Source organism: Choloepus didactylus, chromosome 2 (assembly GCF_015220235.1).
Source record: "Choloepus didactylus isolate mChoDid1 chromosome 2, mChoDid1.pri, whole genome shotgun sequence".
NCBI classification, from domain to species: Eukaryota; Metazoa; Chordata; class Mammalia; order Pilosa; family Megalonychidae; genus Choloepus; species Choloepus didactylus.
This window is the reverse complement of record NC_051308.1, coordinates 129,692,461-129,714,248: the sequence shown is the minus strand read 5'-3', so window position 1 is coordinate 129,714,248 and position 21,788 is coordinate 129,692,461. Positions and strand designations below refer to the sequence as shown.

At 36.7% G+C, this 21,788-nt stretch overlaps 2 protein-coding genes across 10 annotated transcripts in view; one reads left to right on the top strand and one right to left on the bottom strand.

The window, feature by feature from the left end:
- Positions 1-6,909, bottom strand: part of DRAM2 (DNA damage regulated autophagy modulator 2) — a 33,126-nt gene extending 26,217 nt beyond the window's left edge. For 2 of the 6 annotated variants that reach the window (XM_037826403.1, XM_037826402.1), the window contains exons 1-2: positions 590-729; positions 67-140 (exon numbers count right to left, since the gene is read on the bottom strand). Coding sequence is in view for 4 of the 6 variants with exons in the window: in XM_037826399.1 (XP_037682327.1) it covers positions 590-720 (131 nt within the window). In the remaining 2 variants the exon portion in view is untranslated. Of the gene's footprint in view, positions 1-66; positions 141-589; positions 740-1,981; positions 2,064-2,382; positions 2,405-4,595; positions 4,660-5,557; positions 6,746-6,772 lie in introns of those variants that run through there. The other 4 variants (XM_037826399.1, XM_037826398.1, XM_037826401.1 and 1 more) reach the window with 4 other exon arrangements.
- CEPT1 (choline/ethanolamine phosphotransferase 1) overlaps positions 6,903-21,788 on the top strand; it is a 43,222-nt gene continuing 28,336 nt past the window's right edge. For 2 of the 4 annotated variants that reach the window (XM_037826394.1, XM_037826397.1), the window contains exons 1-3: positions 6,931-7,027; positions 13,292-13,702; positions 20,736-20,883. In XM_037826394.1, the coding sequence (XP_037682322.1) occupies positions 13,364-13,702; positions 20,736-20,883 (487 nt within the window). In that variant the 5' untranslated portion in view covers positions 6,931-7,027; positions 13,292-13,363. Of the gene's footprint in view, positions 7,028-13,291; positions 13,703-20,735; positions 20,884-21,788 lie in introns of all 4 variants that reach the window. The other 2 variants (XM_037826395.1, XM_037826396.1) reach the window with 2 other exon arrangements.

Below are 21,788 nucleotides of genomic sequence, written 5' to 3'. Positions count from 1 at the left end.
CAATAAATTTTTAATACTTATGTCAAGAAAGATCTAGGCAACATATCATAAAGAGTAAGAGCATACCCTCTAGAGTCAAATTGCCCAGAGTTGAAACTTTGCTCAAACACTTAGGAGTTGTGTGGACCTCATTTTCTCCTCTGAAATAAAGATAACAATTCCTATCTCAAACAGTTGTTGTAAGGATTCAATTATTTTAGACATGAAGAATGCTTAGAACATTACTTGGCCCATAGTAAATACAACAATAAATATTTACATTATCATTATCTTTTAATATTACCATTGTTTGCAGCACTTTTTAATTTTAAGGGGAGAATAATTCCAATTCTATCTTCTAGGACAATCTCAAATACTTATTTGGAAGACAGGGCACTAGGGTGTCACAATCCACTAACTGAATTTTACTCCTCTGTCTCCACATTTCCCTGTCACACAGAAAGAGGCAAATGCAAGTTCCTTTTTAGATTGTAATGCCAATGTAAAATTTGAATTTTAAAATGTTGACATTAAATGTTGGCTTCAATGTTAAAATTTGAATGAGACATAAAATAAAGATTCTTCTATAAAAATAATACATTTCACTGACCTGATATAAGGCAAAGCCGGGTCAACATGGTGGAGAGTTATTGCAGTAATGTATGAAAAGATAAAAGCAGCAGCCGTCCAAATTACAAGGGCAGATGGGAGGAAACTGAGGCCTTGCTGAAACCACCACATCTCAAACAGGTCTTCTGAACTAGAAAAACCAAATTAGAAAAGATAATTCACAAGGGTATCCTCTATTCCACTTTAGCCATCCAGTCCTGCAACCTTTGGTACTTATCACCTTGAACTATTCCACTTCTGAAGTCAGCCCTACACTATCCCCCAACACCTGCTCTCCTTCACTTTCCCAGGAAATGGAACCAGGATTCACTCACTTGCCATAGTCAGAACCTCTCTTAATCTCTATCATCTTCCCACACATAATCAAACACCAAATACTGTTTATTCTACCTCCTAAATTGCTTTCAAATCTCCCCCATCTCTCCATCTTCAATGCTACTACCCTATCTAAGCCACCATCACCTCTTGGTCTCATTATCATAACCTCCTAAATGGTCCTCTCTCGGTACTGAGCACAACCAATCGAGTCCAACCTAAAGCCCAGGGTCCAGGGAAGTTATGTTATTTGCCCAGGGGCATACAATTCCTAAATGTTTGAGCCAAGATTAAAATCTGGGCAATCTGACTCGAGAGGCTGTGTGTGCCCTTACTCTTAATGATATGTTGCCTAGATCTTTCTGACACAAGTATGCAAAATTCATTGGTTATATTTTTGAAATTTCAAAACAACTAGTGATGTAAGTATGGCTATAACACCAATCTGACCAACTTGCTCTCCTATGAAGAATCTTTCAATGGCTTCCCTGTGCCCTACAGCCCTCACATGGTCTATGAGGCCTTTGCATTATCTGGTCTCTACTCACCTTTCTATATTCATCTCTGGCCACTCCTTGCCTGCTTCCAATTCCTTGCTCTAGCCATCATGACTTTCACCATCATTATAGGAGCAAACAATGTGTACTATGTGTTAGCAATGTTACTAAGCACCTTAAATACATCTCATTTACTCCTCTAATGGAAATACAAAGAGGTTAAAAGAACTGCCCAAGGTCACAGGACTGGAAAGTGGTAGAGACAGGATTCAAACCCACGCAGTCTGATTCTAACACCAAATCACTAGGCTATACTGCCTTGCCAAACCTCTTTCAGATCTTCAAAGATGTCATGCTCTCTGGCATATCTTTAGACCTTCAGATACATTGTCTGTCTGGATGACCAGATTACAGTGCTAACTAACGCCAGTTAATTCCTATAGTTTTGTCAAGTTCCAACCCTTATACCTTCAGCTGAGTGACCCTGCTTCATTTCCAATAGTTCCCTTTACTTCCCCAACCAGGACTCTCATCACACGTCACACTTAAATGTTACTTGCTTGTTTGGTTTTATCTTCCTCGCTAAACTTTAAGTTCTGTGAGAGCAGGAACCGACTGTTCTGTTCACCATTATATTTCCAGCTTGCACATGAGGAGGGAAAAAAAAAAGAGACAGCCTAAATATACACATAATATACACCACTCCTTTCTTCCTTAAATTCCAGACTGAGGAAAAGGCTAAATAATAATGAGTCAACACTGTGAATTACAAAACATTCCTATATCTTAATGCATTTAAGTTTTAAAATGTAATTAAAAATATAGAGAAATAGTCAGTTTCAAATTATAAGAAATCACCTCTTTGCTTGTGAGAATAACTTTCATGTTTGAAGGAGCATTTTCTCCTTCAACCTAAAATTAAGTATTTCCTATGAACTTTGTAAAAATTTACAACTCTTACCTCCAAAATTCTCTACTATGCTCAGCTTCCTCATCACAGAATGACTTTCCAAATAATGAAATCTCAGTCATCTTTGACCTGTATTTGTCATTTACTCCGATCATCTGACTTGTTACCACATATATATATTTGCATCTTGCTGAGTAAGTTTCGTTTCCTTTATCCCTAAAGTCACCAATTTAGACTTGATTTGAGTAATTTCCTGCCTGAAATATGGTAATTCTTCTTTTCTGCTTTTTTTTTCCCCCTTTGTCCATCCTTAACATCCCATCAACTTTTTTTCCCCTTCATCTATTTAGCTGATCAAGGAATTGTCATTCCTTGCCAAGATCCTATAGCTTTCCCTTGTATAATTGTCTGGGACAATAATTCTCAGGGTTTATAAATTTTTAGATCACTTCTGAAATCTTCATTTTAATTGTTCATCTTTTATCTTTTTAAGCTTTATTTTCATTTCTGTTTCTGATAATTTCAATCTAAATTTCTTAGGAGTCTAGTTCCACTATTTGTTGGTTCTGCTGATCCTTGCACATGTGTCTTGTGATTTTTGACAGTCAACTCACATTTGGAATGGTCTTAATCTAGAGGTATTCAAAGAGGCTTAGATTAAGGTGAATCATTCCAGAGAGGGTCTGTGTTGTTTTTGCCAGGCACCCAGGAATATTACCAACAGGAGCCAACTTTAAGTAAATTTCTTGGTTTCTAGTATGTTAGAACATGTAAGTATGTAAATTTGAACCCTGAATTTGAGTGATGGCAGACCTTAGAGTTTCAAGTTCTCAGGTGGTATTTTTATTCCCCCACCTGGAACTCAGGCGAAAATGAACAAATTTCTTTGCCATCTCCCTATGCCAAGAGGGACTTAAAGTAGCCTCTCTCTCGTCCCTCGTTGTGCTTTATTTCTGCTATCAGTCAAAAGGACCTAAGGAGCCACAATACTAGTTTACCATTATGGTTTCAGCTCTCTCTTTGACTTTTTAGTCCAGGGAATTTTCCCTTTTTCCTACAAGAAACAGTATGCATTCAAAAGGCTAATATAATTTATTAAACATTTAAGTGTTTTAGTAAAAGGAATTTTTAAATGTTTCACTCATCCCATCACTAGAAATATAACCTCTTCCCCCTTTTACTGTTTTTCATATCCAAATTCTTCCTACTCTTCAAAAGCTCAAATGCCACCTTCTGCTCACAACTTTCTCTAATACCGCAGCATCTGAAAATAACCACCCCTTCCTCTGAGAACACTTGATTTGCAAATCTCTTATAGCTCATTATCTTCTATTGTATAAAAATTTAGGAGGGTGTCTGATGTGGATAAAATCCATGATGAAGGACTCCATTTGTCTATGTAAGAATGGCAGAGGGCCTTGCCTATAGTAACCACTCAATAAATATTTGTTGAATAAACAGTCAAAACCAAATCCTCTTGCTTCCCAGAACAGTTTATGATTTCTCTACTTTAGTAAACAGCATGACCATTTTTTCCAGGTTATCCAGAGAAACCTTGGGTTCCCTTTTCTAAGGCCCCATGAACTGTCACTAAGGGATGGCAATTTGCCCCTGCGAGTTCTTTGTGACCATCCTTACCTCCCGGGTCTCACTCAGTTGAGATTCCCAATGCTCTTGGCTTAACTGTTTTTCTTAGTCCCCAAGATCCACCCTAAAGGCACTGACAAATTAACATTCTGAAGGCATTCTTTGCTCAAAAACCTTTTTTATATAGTTGTGTGATCTTGAACAAGTTTCATAACTTCTCTGAATCAGTTTATCCTTAGAAAAATGTGAGTAATATTTTCAGCACAGGCTGCACTGCTCAATACAGTAGCTACTAGCTGTATGTGGCTATTTAAATTAAAATTTATTAATATTAAATAAAATTAAATTTTAGTTCTACAGTTGCACCAGCTGCACGTTAAGTGCTCAAAGGGCAACATGTACCTAGTGGCTACCAAATAGGACAATGAAGATATAGAACACTTCCACAACAACTTGTGGAAAAGTTCTCTTGGGCTGCACAGGATAGTTATTGTACAGGTTGCACTGACATAGTAAAAGCAAAGAACTTAACACACTGCTGATGCATAATAAGTGGTAGCTTTTATTATTATCTGTTAAATAATCTAAAATAACATCATACAGATATAAATATATATGGTACTACCACAGGTGGTCAATAAATGTTTGTTCCTTCTTTAGAATGAAAGATGAATTACCTAGTATATGAGTTTACAAAATATCGGTCTTCAAATCTGCCCAAACTGGCATCTTTTGTAAGTCCTGAAATCCACATACAAAGAAAATAAGAAGTTGCTGTTTCAATTCATATGATTTTAAACATATATTCATAAACAGAGCATTATGCTTCAGTGTGGTTAACAGGTAATTTTTCTTTAAAGAATTAATATCTGTATTTTTTTATAATGATGTACCATCATAATATTTTAAATTTAGAGTATCAATTTCCATATCCTTTCTCACATCAGATACCTTTCACTACCTCAAAAAAGATAAAATAAAAAACACTGAGTTTCCTCCTATGGAATGAGAGGCAAAAATGAGGACAGATGATAGCTTTTATTTGTTTAAGCAAAATAAAGCATTAAATAATAGTCTGTGTGACCAATGAAAAAAATACAAGCTTTGAGATCACATTTACCTAAGTGCAAATCCTAGCATTACCACTTCCCAGCTATATGATTTCAGGCAAGTTACTATTAAGTTCTCTGAGCTACAGTATTTTAATCTGTAAAATAGCTCTCTCAGAGTTGTTCTTTGCAGTGAGTGCAACAGAGTAAGCATAAAATAAATTATAGCAGCTTTATCGATTTTGTAGCCAAACTAGCTACAGTTAAAGGAGATGACATACTGTCAACATGTACGAATCACCTTGGATTTGTATCTCAAAAGACTTTGAAGTTTTCAGATCTTTAAACTGACAATTTAGAGGACAACAGGGCTTGAAGTGGTTTACCAGTTGGCTAATGATAACTGAGAAATTTAAATGCTTGGATGAGGTGAGGAAGACCACTAATTGTTACCTTGGAAAGCTGGAAGTATGACTGGGTGATTGCTAACCAAGGAAGATTAGAATTTTGATGGTTAAAAACTCAAGAAACCTTTCAAAATACTCAAAAATATGCAGGAATAACCATCACATAGTAGCAAGATTGTTTACCAGAAATGTTCTTGCTTCTGTCACATATCTTCTATGCCTTCTCTGAAGTTCCATGAATCAGAACTCTGGTTACAATTTTTAAGTTTCACAAATGTTTAAATGCCACTGATGAAGATGAATTCCTTATGTTTTCTCCTCTTAGTGTTGACTGCTGAGAAATACTAAGAAAGTAGATTCCGGATGTTCCAAGCAAACAGAAGGAAAGCTCTGAGCTTCTTTTAGAGGTTCATAGAACCATCAGGCCCAAAGAAGTAGCATAACAGAAAAATGGTGACTTTTCCAAACTCTAACTTGGCCTCTCGACAAATGTAAGATTCTTGTTATGGTTAAATCCTAAAGAATCCAGAAGGTTAAGCAACTTCATAATAAACTGGATCAAATGCCACATGGAGAATCTGATGATATAACGCAAATTACAGCACTGCATTTATAATTTATAAATTAAAATTTGGGAGAATTGGAAAAATTATTTTGTGGTCTGCTTCCTGTATTTTTCAAATATATCCTAGTGTAAAGCTCGGTTATGTGGATACACAAGACTAGCAATTCTCCTTCCAGTGTTGGGACCACCCACCGGGATAGAACGGCGCGTAATATATCGAGCTGCGTAGTATACTGAGTTGCCGGTAAACACAAGGTCACCACACATCTCAATTCCAAAACCCACCCCAGTAGGGAACAGAGTCCGGAGTCACAACAGGAAAGCGAGCACTCAACGGCACTTTTTGTGAAACTGGGGCGAAGATTCGCGGTAACAGGAAAAAGGTTAGTTGCCGCTTAAAACAAACAAAAGCAAGGAAATTATTTAGACCGCTGCCTTTCCCGGAGGCGCAAAGCACTTGGGCAAAGATCTGCGCTTTGCCTGGGGCGGGGGAAAGATGAGGGAGGAGGAGCTTGGCCCGACTAGGGATAAGCAGGAAGGGATAGGGACAAAGGGGGAAGGGTAGCATGGAGACCTGAGCTCAGCCTGCACCCGACCCCTCCCTACGGGCTCCCCGGAGCCGGGACGCGACTCCGGCCACCTCTCCGGTGCCTTGAACAGTTTAGTCCCTGGAGGCAGAATGAGCACGACAGGAGTGAGAGGCTCTGTGCTGCGCCCGCTTTCCTGATCCCCCTGATCCCACCCTCTGATGCACCTCCTAGCATCAGAGGATGGATCTCCGGCTCCGGCTCCGGCTGGAGTCGGATTGGCAACTCAACCTCTTTTCGGCCTACCTTGCCTGGGTGACCCGGCCAGTGCAGCTCGCGAGCTCCGGAGCCTGCCCGCAGGATGGAGACGGGGCGGGGCCCTGAGGCGCGCTCCCGAGCAGTCCGACTAGCCCCGGAGCGCGCCCGCGCCGCCGCTCGTTCAGACCCTGTCTCCCTTTACGACAACTGCGAAAGTGTCGTGAAAGTGCTGTCGCTGATCGGAGTCACCCAGTCGCTGGAGGCGGAGGTTTTTATATTTAGGGGTGTGCTTTTGGGGTCGGGGTAAGATTGCGGGTTACGGTCTCGGGAAAACAGTAAGGATGTGAAAGAGGTGGTGGGGGACACGAAGAAAGGGGTGGAGAGAGAATCGGATGCTCTGGGTTGGGCATTGAGGTATAGGTGTGTTTGTATTCGCGCGAGGCGAATGCCGTCCTTCTTATTTGTGTGGAGTGGCCTCGCGGCAGCGCTGCAAAAAGGGCGAGGGGCGACTGACACTCTGGCCTTCTGTAGAGAGATCGAGGGGGCGAACGGCGGGCGCGGGAGCCCGGGGGCTGTTGTGTGGGAACTGAGGGGCGGGGGTGGGGAGAGTCTCGTCGGTCAGAACCGGGCGGTTTGAGGGGTAGGGGCGCTGCCTACGCGGATCCGACCTTCTTTATCAGGTCCACACCCAACACAAACCGTGTTGCATGCTGTGCCGGGGTTGCTTTCCCTTTGGAGTACGGTGCTGGTGTTTTGTGGATGGGCCACCTTTCGTAGTCGGCAACTTTTCTAGAAATTTCAGCCTATATTGACAAGCTCTGAGACTGCCAGCCAGGGTACATTTCAGCAGAATTCTTGGAAGGAGAACGGACAGGAGACTTGCTAGTGTTTGCCGGTGTTCCCAGGAACACAGGATGAAAGGAATTTTTATATTTATCCCTGTTTAATTTGTTTTCAGCAATTCGATGCTTGGCTATTTTTGTGTTACTCTTTTGCCGTTTTACCTCATTGGTATTGAATCTGTAACTAGGATTGATGTCTCTGAGTCCATCGTTGAATCCAGATTACTATAGTAGGCGAATTTACGGTTGCTTGTTAACAAACTATTAGTGTCTTATTTCGTATGTGTGCAAAGAATAAAGATTCAGTTCCTGCCTTCGAACTAATAGTATATTCAATTAGTGTGTTCTGAATTAATTTACAACCCAAGTTGTAAGGACACAGAGCATTACTAATTTAGAATCATTGGTGTTCTCCTATAATTCCGGAGATTGAAGCTTTAAAATCATTTTGCTGCATATTCTGTAAACTTCAAGCCCCTTGTTACAACTTGTCTTTAAATGTAATCCTTCTGTTTAAGAAATAAATTAGATGAATCTGCCTCTGATGATTACCTATCCAGTCTTCTGGCAAGGCTTCTTTATCTGTTGTCCAGTTAATAGATTATTATGTAGTAATTACAACTACTGTTTAATAAACTTATTCTCCTTCCTCTCTCACATCCAGTGCCTTTAAAAATGTATGTGATAAACATTATAAAATGTTTGAAATATAGCTCCAAACTTTTTTATAACCCCAGTTACTTTTTATTCCATAGTTTTGTTTTCTTCACAGCAGATTTGTTCTTTAAGCTGGCTAAAAGTTCTGGTGATGCTCTTTTTTGAGGGTCTCTTTTAAGGGAACAGGAAAATAGTCTACGGAGTGCCAGGTTTTGCTTTTTTTTCCTGGAGATTTTTTTTTCCCCTTTGTAAAGGAATGCAAGATTTCACTTCAGCAAAACACGAAGTCTGAGTTTTAGTAAACAGTGCTGCTTTTGCTTCCAAGCCTGCTGAAAAGGCTTTTGTTTTCGTATTACTTGTTAAATAATGCACAACTTAATCTTTTGATTCAGTTAGTTTTCTTTGTTTTTTTTCCTTGCTCTTTATAATTTTCCCTGTCTCCCTAATAGTATGGGTCATTAGTATATTCCTTTAAAGGTTGGGAAGTTTCACGTAGTAACCAATTCCCTGTGGAAGGACTATAAACATACTGCCAAATCAGTGCTGCTCAAAATGTGTCATCCTCAGACATGGGGGGATGGGGATTCCTATATTTCACACTACAGACTGGATACAGTGTAAGCTTACCTTATGCTCTGTTCAGCAATAGTAGTTTTTGTTTGTTTTGTTTTAGTGTGAAACTTGTCAGATGTTTCCCAATCCTGAAGTCCACACAGGAGTAATTTAGGCAGTATACTGCTATAAGCCCAGATGTTCTACATCATAGACTTTTTAAGGTCTACAAATTGTGTGTAATTTTAGTAAAGGTATTCATTAAATATCTCTCATTATATTTTTGTACCTTTGTTGGACTTTTCAATAAATATTCATGCCTGCACAAAGAAAGTTCTTTGTCAGACCATATGCCTTCTCCTCCTGTGGACTCCCACACAGTTTGTTCACAGTATAATTTGGCTGTTTACAAAACTGTCACCACCACTCCCTCCACCCACCCACCCCCTTGAGCTTCTGGAGGGCATGGAAGGTATATTTCAATTTGGTGCTCATTAAATACTAAATGAATCAATATTCATTCACTGTCAACAAATAAGCATTGATTATTAAGTTCTAAGTATAGTGTGAGAGTCTGGGGAAAGACTGTTACCAAGATTATGTAGTTTATAGACTAGTGTTTGGGGGAAGACCAAAAGTTAAAAAAACAAAAACAAAGAAAGTTCAGAGTGTGCTTAAGTGCTGTGCAAGGAGCAGAGCACTAGTCAAGTTGTAACGGAGGAGGGGAACTTACTGATTAAAAGTGGAAATGTTACAATAGCTTTAAAACTATGATCAGTATTATAAACTGACTTATAGGTGATGGGAGTTTTTTACAGTTTAAAAATATTCCTCTTTACTGTAATGAAAACATGTCCTCAATTAACAAATAGCTTTGCTATAAAAGTACAGATTTCTTTATAAGTTTGTTAGTGGCTTCCCTTTATATGAGAATAAAATCTCAACTCCTTGCTGTGGTTCATAAACCTCTGCATTGTCTGGGTTTTCAAACCTCATTATATCCCATTCTTCCATATAATTTACTACTGACCAGCAATAGTGATCTGTCAGGTACCTGAACAGGATAAGCTCTTTTTTTGCCTCAGGGCTTACCCCTTCCCCCACCTGCACCCCAGTATCCCCCCCCCCCCCCGTTTTTGGATTGTTCTTCCTGCTCTTGGAACAGCTGGCTCCTTCTCTTCCTCTTTTGGTGTAAATACCACCTCTTCAGAAACTTCAGCTGCCCTGTCTAAAACATGTACCCCCAAGCATTTTTTGGCTCAGCACTTTGTTTTCTTTATAGCACCCATCACATTGTGTAATGTCATTTGCTTGTTTGCCTGTTTTGGGCTCTTTCCCACTGGACATGAAAGGTAGGATGATGTCTGTCTAATTCACTGCACTCAGACGTTGGTCGAATGCATTTGGAACTTGGAATTCCTTTTCCCATAAGAACTTATGACTGGTGGCTAGGTTCCTAGGTTAGCCAGCAATAATTTTAATTTCTTACATGAATTCTTTTAGTTCCTTATAATATGATAAGAAAAGGATGTTTCTGCTTACTCTTTTGAGCATAGCACTGACTCCAGATAAAAAATCTCATTTAGCTTAAATTATCTTTGTAAAATATTTGTACCTTCTTTCCATATTCCATCCCTTATCCTTTTTCTCCTCATCATGTAGACCTGATCTTCCTATTATAGCTATCTGCCCTATTGTAGTCCTGTTCCCTTGAGATACGTGCTTTTGTTGAAATTCAGAAGCCCCTGTTTTTCCTGAAATGGTTTTCATGGCAATAACCTCTGGGTCTCAGATGTGATGGCAGGAAGGAAGAGTGGCTGTGAACTGGTGGGTGTGACAGCTATCTCTGTGTCTCTCTGTATTTGTTGAAATCAAAGTAAGCCATCTATATGTCAGGCTGCATGTATCTGAATTTATATTTGCAGTGTTGTCGCTAAGAACTTTACAGAGACAGTGTTGCCAAATTAAAATATTGGCAAAGAAAACATTCAAAAAACTCATTGATTCTTTTCATGTGTAAATTATATGGCTAGATCTATAAAAATTTGTAAAACTGTAAATTTTTTTCTAAAAGAGAAATGGAAGGTTAAAAAAAAAAAAAAAAAAAAAAAACTAGGTCAGAGTGGGGAAAAACCAGAAGTATCAGTTTATCAAATAATCCTGCCAAATGCTCAAACTTAAAACCATTAGAATCAGTTACTTGTAGCTGTTCAGTGCCAAAAGCAGGGCAAAACCCTCAATATATCACCTTTTTTTAATAGTAGTAAAATGCAGTACTGCAATAATAAAATATAAATTGAGTTGACTAAACTTTTTGCTCCCATTTCAGAAGAGCTAATTATAGCTTACCAAATATGGAAATACATCATCCAATTTGACTTATAGGAGATTTGGCTACTATCAGACTAAGCATTTTGATGGTTATTGGTCTGACATTTGTCCTAAAGTGATCTGGTCACCAGTTGTTTGACAAGTGAACATTGCTTAAAAACAATGTTTAATCAGTAATTCTGTGTCATGTGTGGAGGAAATTCTTTGAAATAGTAAGAAATTAACTTTGACTTGCCTTCTTGTTTTGAAAATTATTTTAATATTATTATTTCAGAGCACTTTAGTTGATTAAAGTGTGGCATTGATGATTCTTTTGAGATTTTTGAAAATTTATGTAAGGACATTAATTTGATGTACAGTAATGTATTTTCTGAACCAAATATTGAAATACATGATCTGACAGAGGATTTGGATGCTACTTTAGACCATTGGTGACTTTGAAATTTAGAATTTGTTATTTATAGGACAGAGGGAAGAAGTATTTGAAATCCTAGGCTAGTTTTGATACTAGGTCCTGGACCCTGTATCACATTTTGTATTCTCATAGTATAGCATTTCTGAGAATTTTATATTGCTTTCTGGATATTCTATGACCAAAGTATCAAAGTACACCTCTTGGTTCAATGCACTACCTTTTTAGTTTTATTGAGATAATCCCCTCCTCCCCACTTTTTAAATTATCTTATGGCTTCTTTTCCTCCTCCTGCCCCCTATCGTTTTCCCACAAAGTTGTTTATTTTTTTCCTTTTCTCTCAATGCTTAATCCTCTCAAGAACTCTTCTACTTTCTAATCGTTAACTTTAGCTTCCAAGGTGATAAACTGAAATGTTCATGTCTTACTCAAACTGCTTTGTTTTTGTCTAAAACATCTCAATTTAAATTCCAGCTATGTCTTTCCTGCCCACCCTCATCCCCAGATCCCCTCTCTTTGTCCCCCTCCAAAGCCAAAATAACAAACTGATTTTCTTTTGACAGTAGTACCACTGAGTCTCTGGCTGTTACTCCTTATTTCTTCTCCTCCTTCACCATTCATACCTATTCCTTAAGTACTTTCTGCTGATTCTTTGTTCTAAATAGACATGACTTGTAAATCTGATGGTCTGTCATAGTTCCAGTTTTACTACCTTAACTAGTCCCTCACCACTTCAAATCATTGAGATCACCATACTAATTTTTAAGTATTTTCACTACTTTCTCCATTCTGATGAATATATATAGCTATCTTTATCAGTCTTGAAAATGCTCCTTTCATTTTTGTAATGCTGCTTAATAATCTATAAAATTATATTATCTCTTTTCTAAATCAGTTGCACATACTCCAGGGATTAAACTCAAGATCCTTTATCAATAGTCATCACTTAACATACTTATACTTTTTCTTGCTACTTCCTCAATTCATCAGGCCACTCTACTAATATATAATACTCCTTTAAAAGTTAATTTTTTCATTGCTGTTTACTCCCACCTGGAATACCATACCATCTCTTAGCCCCAACAAGTTTATCTTTCAGTTTAGCTTAAACAGAAACCTTGAATTTGTTTGAATACTGCCTACCAGCTTTGAGATCTTAGGCAAGTTAATTAACCTCCCAGTGTTTTAGTTTATTTTACTATAAAGATAAGGATAATTAGTAGTTTCTACCTTCTGGGGTTATTGTGATGATTAAATGAGTTAGTGTATGAAAAGTGCTTGCCATTTTTGGCAGTTAATAAGTGCCCAAAAAATATTAGTTATTATCATTAAATAAAAATTAATTTAATACCCATGTTTATCCAGGTTATTCTTCTGATACTAATATTAATTTGCTAGGTATCTTTGGGTAAGCCTTTGGGCCTCAATTTCCTTATCTGTGAAAGGATTAGATCATTTCTAAGACTTGTTTGACTGTACTACTGAAAGCAGTGTGAGATAAGAGGAAAGAGTGACAGTTTTGAAGTCAGGCAAGCCATACGGTAACAGGAAGCTTATTACTACTAAAGTCTCTTAATATTTTTTATTTAAAGGTGAGGTTATATGACTTCTTTGACTCATACCATCAGTGAGAACTAGAACCAAAAACAGGTCCTTGGTTTTCTGATCCCTGTTTGATATTAATTATTCTATTAGCACTTTTTAAAAATGTACTGATATTGATATAAGATATAAATAGTGGCTGACTGATATATTTTTGTTGTTTGTTTTCAGGCAGACACGGCCACAAAAAGCTGTAAAACTTAAGATAAATTACAGTCTTCAAATAAAAGAAAACCAAGATCCATGAGTGGGCATCGATCAGCAAGGAAACGATGTGGAGATTCTCACCCGGAGTCCCCTGTGGGCTTCGGGCATATGAGTACTACAGGGTGTGTATTCAATAAATTGTTTCAGTTACCTACACCACCATTGTCAAGACACCAACTAAAGCGACTAGAAGAACACAAATATCAGAGTGCTGGACGCTCCCTACTTGAACCTTTAATGCAAGGGTATTGGGAATGGCTAGTTGGAAGAGTTCCCTCCTGGATTGCCCCAAATCTCATCACCATCATTGGACTATCAATAAACATCTGTACAACTGTTTTATTAGTCTACTACTGCCCTACGGCTACCGAACAGGTAAGAGGAGTTTCTTGACAAAAGTATTTGGTTAAGTACAGTATTTGTTATTAGTTATGTACCAAAAACACAATTTGGGATTCTGTATCATTTTAGCTAAAGATAAGATTATCTGAGAGCCCTCTGTCAACTATTTTTAAATATCCTATCATACATTCTCTTGATAAAACATATACTGCTGCTCATAACTATAATTGACTTTATCCAATACTGCTTATTAGAAACCAGATGCAAGAGGTGGACTCTGATGCTAGTAGGTAAATTGATAGCAGGGATTAGCCTGTAAAGTGTTCCCTTTAAAATCAGAAAATTTCAATACTTTACAAAGGTGTTATAGCCCATTTTTTTTAATGGCTGATCAGACAGAGCAGTCTTAAGTTTGAGGTGACATGGCTGGAAACCAGTCTTATCAGAAGGGTGAGAATTATTGACTATCCTTTTCTCTTGCTGTAAACCTGTATGACTGATAGTCCTCAGATATATCTCTGTTATTCTAGCAAGGCAAAGGAATTGTAAGAAGAAATAAATATATTTCTGTATCCTGCTCTGGCTGCCATTAAGAAAGGAAGCATGGTATTGCTTACGAAGACTCTCCCTAACTCTTCTCAGATCCAAACCTCTCTACTGTTGTTACTCTCTATATCCATTAAAACCAAAAACAAAACTAGCACTCTTGTTCTGAATGGGTAAAGTCATGTTTACCTATTAAAATTTCCATGCTAAAAAGTGAACTAAGGGTAGATAGATGAAAGAGAATTGGAAACATTTGTTGTGCCTGTATGAATCAGAAAGCTCAGTCTTAAGGAACCCAAGAAGATGGAAAGTGACTGTTCTAGTTTGCTAATGCTGCCAGAATGCAAAACACCAGAAATGGATCGACTTTTATAAAGGGGGTTTATTTGGTTACACAGTAACAGTCTTAAGGCCATGAAGTATCCATAAGTCATCAACAAATGGGTACCTTCACTGGAGGATGGCCAATGGCATCTGGAAAACCTGTTAGCTGGGAAGGCACGTGGCCAGTGTCTGCTCCAAGTTCTGGTTTCAAAATGGCTATCTCCCAGAATGTTCCTCTCTAGGCTTCAGCTCCTCAAAAATGTCACTCTTTGTGGGGTGTTTGTCCTCTCTTAGAGGCTTCTCCGGAGCAAAAGTCTGCTTTCAAAGGTCATCTCCAACATGTCTCTGTAAGCTGAAGCTCTTCTCTCAGTTCCAGTGCATTCTTCAAAGTGTCCTTCTTGGCTGTAGCAGCTTGCTTTTTCTGTCTGATCTTATATAGTGCTCCAATACTTTATTTCAGACCTACCCTGAATGGGCAGGACCAACACCTCCATGGAAATTATCCAATCAGCGTCATCACCTGCAGTTGGGTGGGGCACATCTCCATGGAAACACTCAAAGAATTATAGTTTAGTTAACACTGATAGATCTTCCCACACAAGATGACATCAAAGATAATGACGTTTGGGGGACATAATACATTCATACTGGCACAGTGACCCTCAAATAAAGGTGTCAACTTTATCTTTTTCTTGAAGTTAATATAAGAATACTCCGAATCTCTAAGCTTTTGAAGTGTTTTCAATAGAGATGGTCTAGTAAGTTTTTAGTAATAATGTTTTATCCCTTTAGCATGTGTTTATTTTTCCTTATGTACTCCCAAAGATGGTTTATTTGTTCAGCTCAGTGATATTACAGTTGAAAAAAAATCATTCATTAGCAAAAGGAGAAGCAGTCTCAACCAAAGAAATCAGAAATTTATCTTATTGACTATTTTATATTGAGTTGAATATTTGACTCTAACACTTTTATACTTACAAAACACAAGTATCTTGAAGGTTCTTCATAATTGCATTATAGAAGAATTCAGTATGTCATAAGTACTTTCTAAAAATTTGACATTTGACTGTGGTATCAAGTTTAATTTCTTTTGAGCCCCATGATGGAATAACTTAAAGATGAAATTGAGAAAAGTTGAAAGAAATTAGAATGTCAAATTCTGTTAAATTGTTATATGCATCTAGCTTAAGTTTTTGTTCATTAATTTATATCCACCCAATTACATAAAGCAAATTCAGATGAAACACCTGTAGTTGTGCAAGAATTTCAGTAATAATATGCTTTTATCATTGTGTTTTCTATTTAAACTTGATCTCTGTGGCATCAGGTATCATAGCCAGATTTTTTTTTCTAGATTGTTAAACTTGATAAATGAACTTTTTTTTTAAAAAAAGCACTTTCCATATTGCTATTAGTCTTTTTTTATTACAAGGTTGTTTCACAGATGTTTGACAGTAAATTTGAAGGAACCACTATTGAGCTGAATGCTTTTTTTATAGGGACATTGTATTCTTTAACTTGATCTCCACATAGCATATTAAAAACTAGCAATTCTAGCATTTAGTAAGTTGTTAAATAAAGTTGTAATACAGTTGTAGAGGGCTAAAATTAAAGTTGATTAAAGAAGAATATTCCCCTGAGTTATCTAATCGTTTCTTTAAAATGGTGCATAAATTTAATTATCTAAATACTTTTAAATCTATAGGTTATATATACCTTTGAACTATATTTTGTTTTTTGCTTGACATTTCATACCATCTAATAATTCGCAGACTTAGAAGATTGATGGCTTCAAAATTGAAATAAGTAATTAAAGGCCACAAGATTCCTCCTTTTGTTTTTGGTTTGAAGTAATAAAAAAAAAACAAAAAAAACAAAAAAAAACTTGTGTTTTTTTAGATGAGTTGTCCTTTGAGATAAAATTACTGCCATGCAACCTCCTATTGCTTTCTGTGTTCGTTTCCATATATGTCTCTTGAAGTGAATGGCTATAAAACATGTTATTTTTGTCTTCTTCCAGGTGCTCATTTCCCCTCACTCTTGAATATTTTTATATTAATTTCTTTCTTACTATGCAAATATAATCCATACAGATTGTATGAATAATTTACTGGTTTTCCCTCATTTTCTTAGCTATCTTGCTTTACGTCAATCAGGAAACATGAAGAACGAAAAGCAGTATGGTTGTTTAAATATGTCCTGGGATTCTTTGTCATGTGTTCTTTGAGCTGTTTCACCTGGGGCTTACCTGAGGCACTGACAGCTACTTCCAGAGGAATTGGGTCCAGATCTGACACATCCTTAGAGTACAGAAGAATAACAAGGATGTAGATTGATTCCACTGGAAGCCCTCTGGTATCCCAAGCTAGTTCCAGGATGGGGATCAGGAAGTGAGAGCAGATTCAAAGGTAGCTTAGCTATTAACTGTCATTTATTGAGCACCCAGAGTGTACAAGGCCCCATGTTCCCTGTACCTTTCCTAACCCCTGTCCTTAAGTGTTTGGGAATTACTGGAATCATCCTAGAATTAATTAAACCTTTGGGGGACTTCCACAATGGGAACTACCCTGATCAAAGAGTTCTTTTCAAAATTGCTGGAAAGAATCAAGGTGGAATATGACTGAGCTGCTGTTTGGAGCTCTTCAAGGGAAGGTAATGTCCAGAAAAGGATACACCTGGATTTGTTGATAGCTGCATGGTAGAAATCCTTGTTAGTCTCAGATCAGAATGCCACACTTGTCTCCCTGTTCTTATTATCTCTATGATCAGAAAGTTATGTAAATTTTCTAAATCACAGTTCATTTATCTTTTTTAAACTTATTTTGTAGTAGTAGTAGTATGAGGATTAAGAAAGATCATGTGTGTAATGTGCTAAGCAAAGTGCCTGGCATATAATGCACAGTAAATAGTACATGATTATTATTACCTATTCTTTTTCCCTACAATCCCCTTCCCATTCCTGGTTTCCTCTAATAATGCAGTATAGATGGAGTTATGAATTCATCCTAATCCTTATTGAATTTCTTATATTTTTTTCTTTATCAGTTTTTTAGAGTTAAATCATTCCACAAATTTATCACTCAGGAAAATTCTCATTTGTCATAGCCCTAATTCTTTTGGGTCATAGACTACTGGGTCATCATTAAATATTATGTTTGTATGTATTACACATTTTCCATGTATGTGTTATTAATTTTTTTAAATGCCTCAGAGTTTCAGATCTCAATCTTCCTGATAGAAAAGATTGTCACTGTTAGAGGGTAATGGTTTTAGCCAGGTTTGCCTTTTTTGTTGAAAAAAGCAAACTTTCTAATGGATGAAAAAGGAAAATCAGGTCCTTATTTTTCAGATTCCTAAGGTAGATATTTCCCTTTTTATGTGGAGTACCAGAATACCCTGGTGATCTGTTTCTGTTATTAAATATTTAAACCCCATTAGTAAGTCACTTTAGGTTTTGTTATCATAAGTTAATTTGGAATTTGTCTTACAGCTTGATATATGTTATATATGTTTGTCACCCTTGCCACAACAGACAGATAAAGGAATCGGTGTTACCTATTTTATGTGTGCAAAAACCAGAACTGAGCTATGATATTACCAATAAGTGTTCTATCAAATTTAAATATAACTTTCTGGAATATGATCTTAAGTGTTTTTCTTTAAATGCTTATTTGTTTTTATATTTCTAAGTTCAATGTGATTTAACTCACTAATGAAAAAACTTGTTAGTTTTTTTTAACATAGAAAAATAGAAAGAAAATTAAAATGGCACATTGGCCCATAATCTCACTGTCCAATTAACTCCTGTTGGCATGATCAAGAAAAGGAAAAAAAATAACCTAGAAAAATTTAAAACAGAGGAAGGTATTAAAAAAAAAAACAAAAAAAAAAAACCAGTAAAATTTTCCCTTTTCACCTGCCTTTCCTCCCTACCACTGTCTCCAATCCCTCTCATTAAAGTTAACAATGTTTAACAAATTTTTTCGTGTATGTATCCTCCCTGAAAAGAAAAAAAACACTCTTGCAACAGCATATGTATATATTTGTATGTAAACCCCTCAATTCTGTTTCAAAGCCTCAGTAAAATCATATTTCCTAGAATTCTCAGCTGAGTTAACTCATGTAAGAACATCTCTGCAAGATTTTGCAAGTTAGTTAACTGCTAGATTGTGATAAGATTGCTTATTACCCCAGTTATTCCCCACTCACCAATTACGGTGTAATGATTTCCTAGTGATGCATGAGTTCATTCATTCATTCATTGTATCTCCTAGGTAAGACAGTACTTATTCCTCAATTAAAAGACTTTCTCCTTCTTGAAACACCTCTGAAGGTTGTGAAATAATAGAAGGAGGAAAAAGCATATAAATGTTGGTGTGGTGTTCTACAGATTCACAGGAAGAACGGATAATCCAAAGAAGACAAGAAAGCTTTACTCTTTTTTTATATATATAATTATTAACCTGCTTCCTAGGATTGTGTGTCTACTAATAGTTGAAGTTGTCTCTGTTCCGGAGTTACACTTTGCTCATTAAAATATAAATTCAGACCCCAAGAATCCCTGTCTTCCCTAGTCCTCTAGAGCAATGTTGTCCAATAGAACTTTCTGTGTGATGGGAATATTCTGTGTTTATGTGGTCCAATATGGTAGCCATAGTCACATGTGGCTATTGAGCATTTGAAATGTGGCTAGTGCAACTGTGGGAGTGAATTTTTAATTTAATTTAAATTTAATAGCCACACATGACTAATGGCCACTGTATAGGACAGTGCACCTCTAGAGATTTACCGGATTCCTTTTAGCAGCAAGAAGCAGTAGATCCAAACTCCAGAAGGTGGAGTTCTCAGTCACACAGGGTTAATTTCCAAGTCCAGTGTGCTTGTATGTAAAGTATGGTTACATAACCCTGTCCACACTTTTAGGGTTTGTAACTCTGACTTAGGGGAGGTATCTTTAATGGTCCTTTTGATAGACTCACTGTCTTAAACTACGTGATTCCATGAAGTTGTTTAAGAGAGAATCCTTATCTTTTAATAACTGAGGATGAAACAGATCTCTATCAGAAATCCTTCCTATTGAAGGATTTTTTTTTTATTCATGTATGTCTTTATTTTATTACTCATGTACCCATACACTAGGTAAAAGGGGTTTCAGTCACAAGGTTTTTACAATCACAGTCACCAGATGAAGGCTGTATCATTATACGATCATTATCAAAGATCAAGGCTACTGGATTACACTTCAACAATTTCAGGTATTTCTGAAGGATTCTTTTGCAGTGCAAAATATACTGAATATTATTTGCAGCTCTGAGTAATTTTAATTTACAGCTCTGTGAGTTTAATACATTTTAACTTGGTAACCTATATCTGAGAAAATAGCTTGTGATTATAATTTTTTCTTCATGGCCTGAGCATGGGAAAATAACTAAACGGGGGTGAGGGGAGGAACCTCTCCTAACAGTCTAAAAGATAATAAATAGAAGTGCTCCTTTTTTATCGTTCAATATTTAAAGGAAAAGAGAAATTATTCCTTGAAAATGTTTGAAAAATTGTTGTTCTAGGCACTCTATGTACTAAAGCATCATTTTCCAAAGTGTTGTTCCATGGAATGTTGAAGAGGTGTGTTGACAATAAATTCCATGCTCAAATAAATTTGGAAGTAGCAGCATATTGTGTCCCCGTCCTTGGCTATTGGCAGTATGCATTGCGATATCGTGGACTGGAACAGTCTTGCGGTAGAGAAATCTCTTTACCATTATTTAACCCAGCGGTTCCCACATGAGTTAAGCTTGGGGAATTTTTTTCATATAATACCTGTAAACATCTTGAAAGGCACAATTTGGGAAATACTGGACTAGCTTATTCATTAACTGGCACAATCTAAATGTTGGGAGGAATCTTATAGAAGATACCTAGTCTAATCTCCCATAGGATTTCTGTGATATCCCTATGAAGTACTTATCAAGCATCTGCTTAAATACCCTTACTAGGCAGAGAATTCAGTTCTTTCACAGCTCTAATTGTTTCAAAAAGTTCCTTATTATGTAGTACTCAGATCTTCTCTCACATAGTTTCCAATCAATAGTGCTTCTCTGGAGAATGAAGATGGACTACCTGCAGGTAAAAAATGTATTAACCAAACATAATACCTAATATGTCTTAATACTCTTACCTTTCTTATTTTATTTCACAGGCACCTCTTTGGGCATACGTTGCTTGTGCATGTGGCCTTTTCATATACCAGTCTTTGGATGCTATAGATGGGAAACAAGCAAGAAGAACCAATAGTAGTTCTCCTTTAGGAGAACTTTTTGATCATGGTTGTGATTCACTATCAACAGGTATTGTTGATTTTTAATGTTAATGATTATTAGCAGTAATAAAAAGCAATGTAATAAACAGTGTTAGAATAAATAATTAAAAGATTTATGGTGTTGCACTAGTTTTCAGAATAAGTGGTTTTGTGTTAAATTTTAGTATTTTCAAAAGACTGAATTTGATTAATATTTGTTCATTATGGGCAGGGTTGGGAAATTTAGAAATTAAGTTAATTTCTATTTGTTATTTTTAAGCCTAAATATTATTATTTTGGCATCTGCTTGTTTTTAAAAAGTCTTAGGGGATAATTGTCATCATAAAATATATGAAAGTACAATAGTAGGAGACCAGTATGGTAATTAGTATCTTTATGTTTAACTTAATATTATGTTACAAAAACTTTGATTATAACTGTAGTCATGGTATTGGATAAAATGACTCAGAGAAAAATACACTAAAGGGGTAGCAATAGATGTCTTTATTTGCACTATTTTGCAAGTTTTTAAAATAATATTTAGTACTTCTTTAGAGGGATAAAAGAGATTTAGAAACTAAATGATAGCTTCTACCTGGTCTTACTGATAGGAACTTCACCCTCCTCCCCTTATTTTTACTTTCTTCTTCAGTTGGTTTCTTGTCATTTAGCATGATATATAAAATATTTAAGAGGAAACAAACAGAAACCTTTGTCATTTTACCTCCTGAACCCAGATTTGCAGATGTAGATGCATGTTGAGATCATTATCTCAGTGTCCTGGCAGTAGCTTATTTAATAGGGAAGGAGAAGCAACCAAGATGTTAACACCCTTTAAGACCTCAAGTCAAGGAAATCTCAGTTTTCACTGAGTAAAGGCTAGTTGGATGTTTGAAAAGCTGTTACAATTTAACCAGGTGACTGCAGAATGACAGAGGTCCTATTTTTTATTTT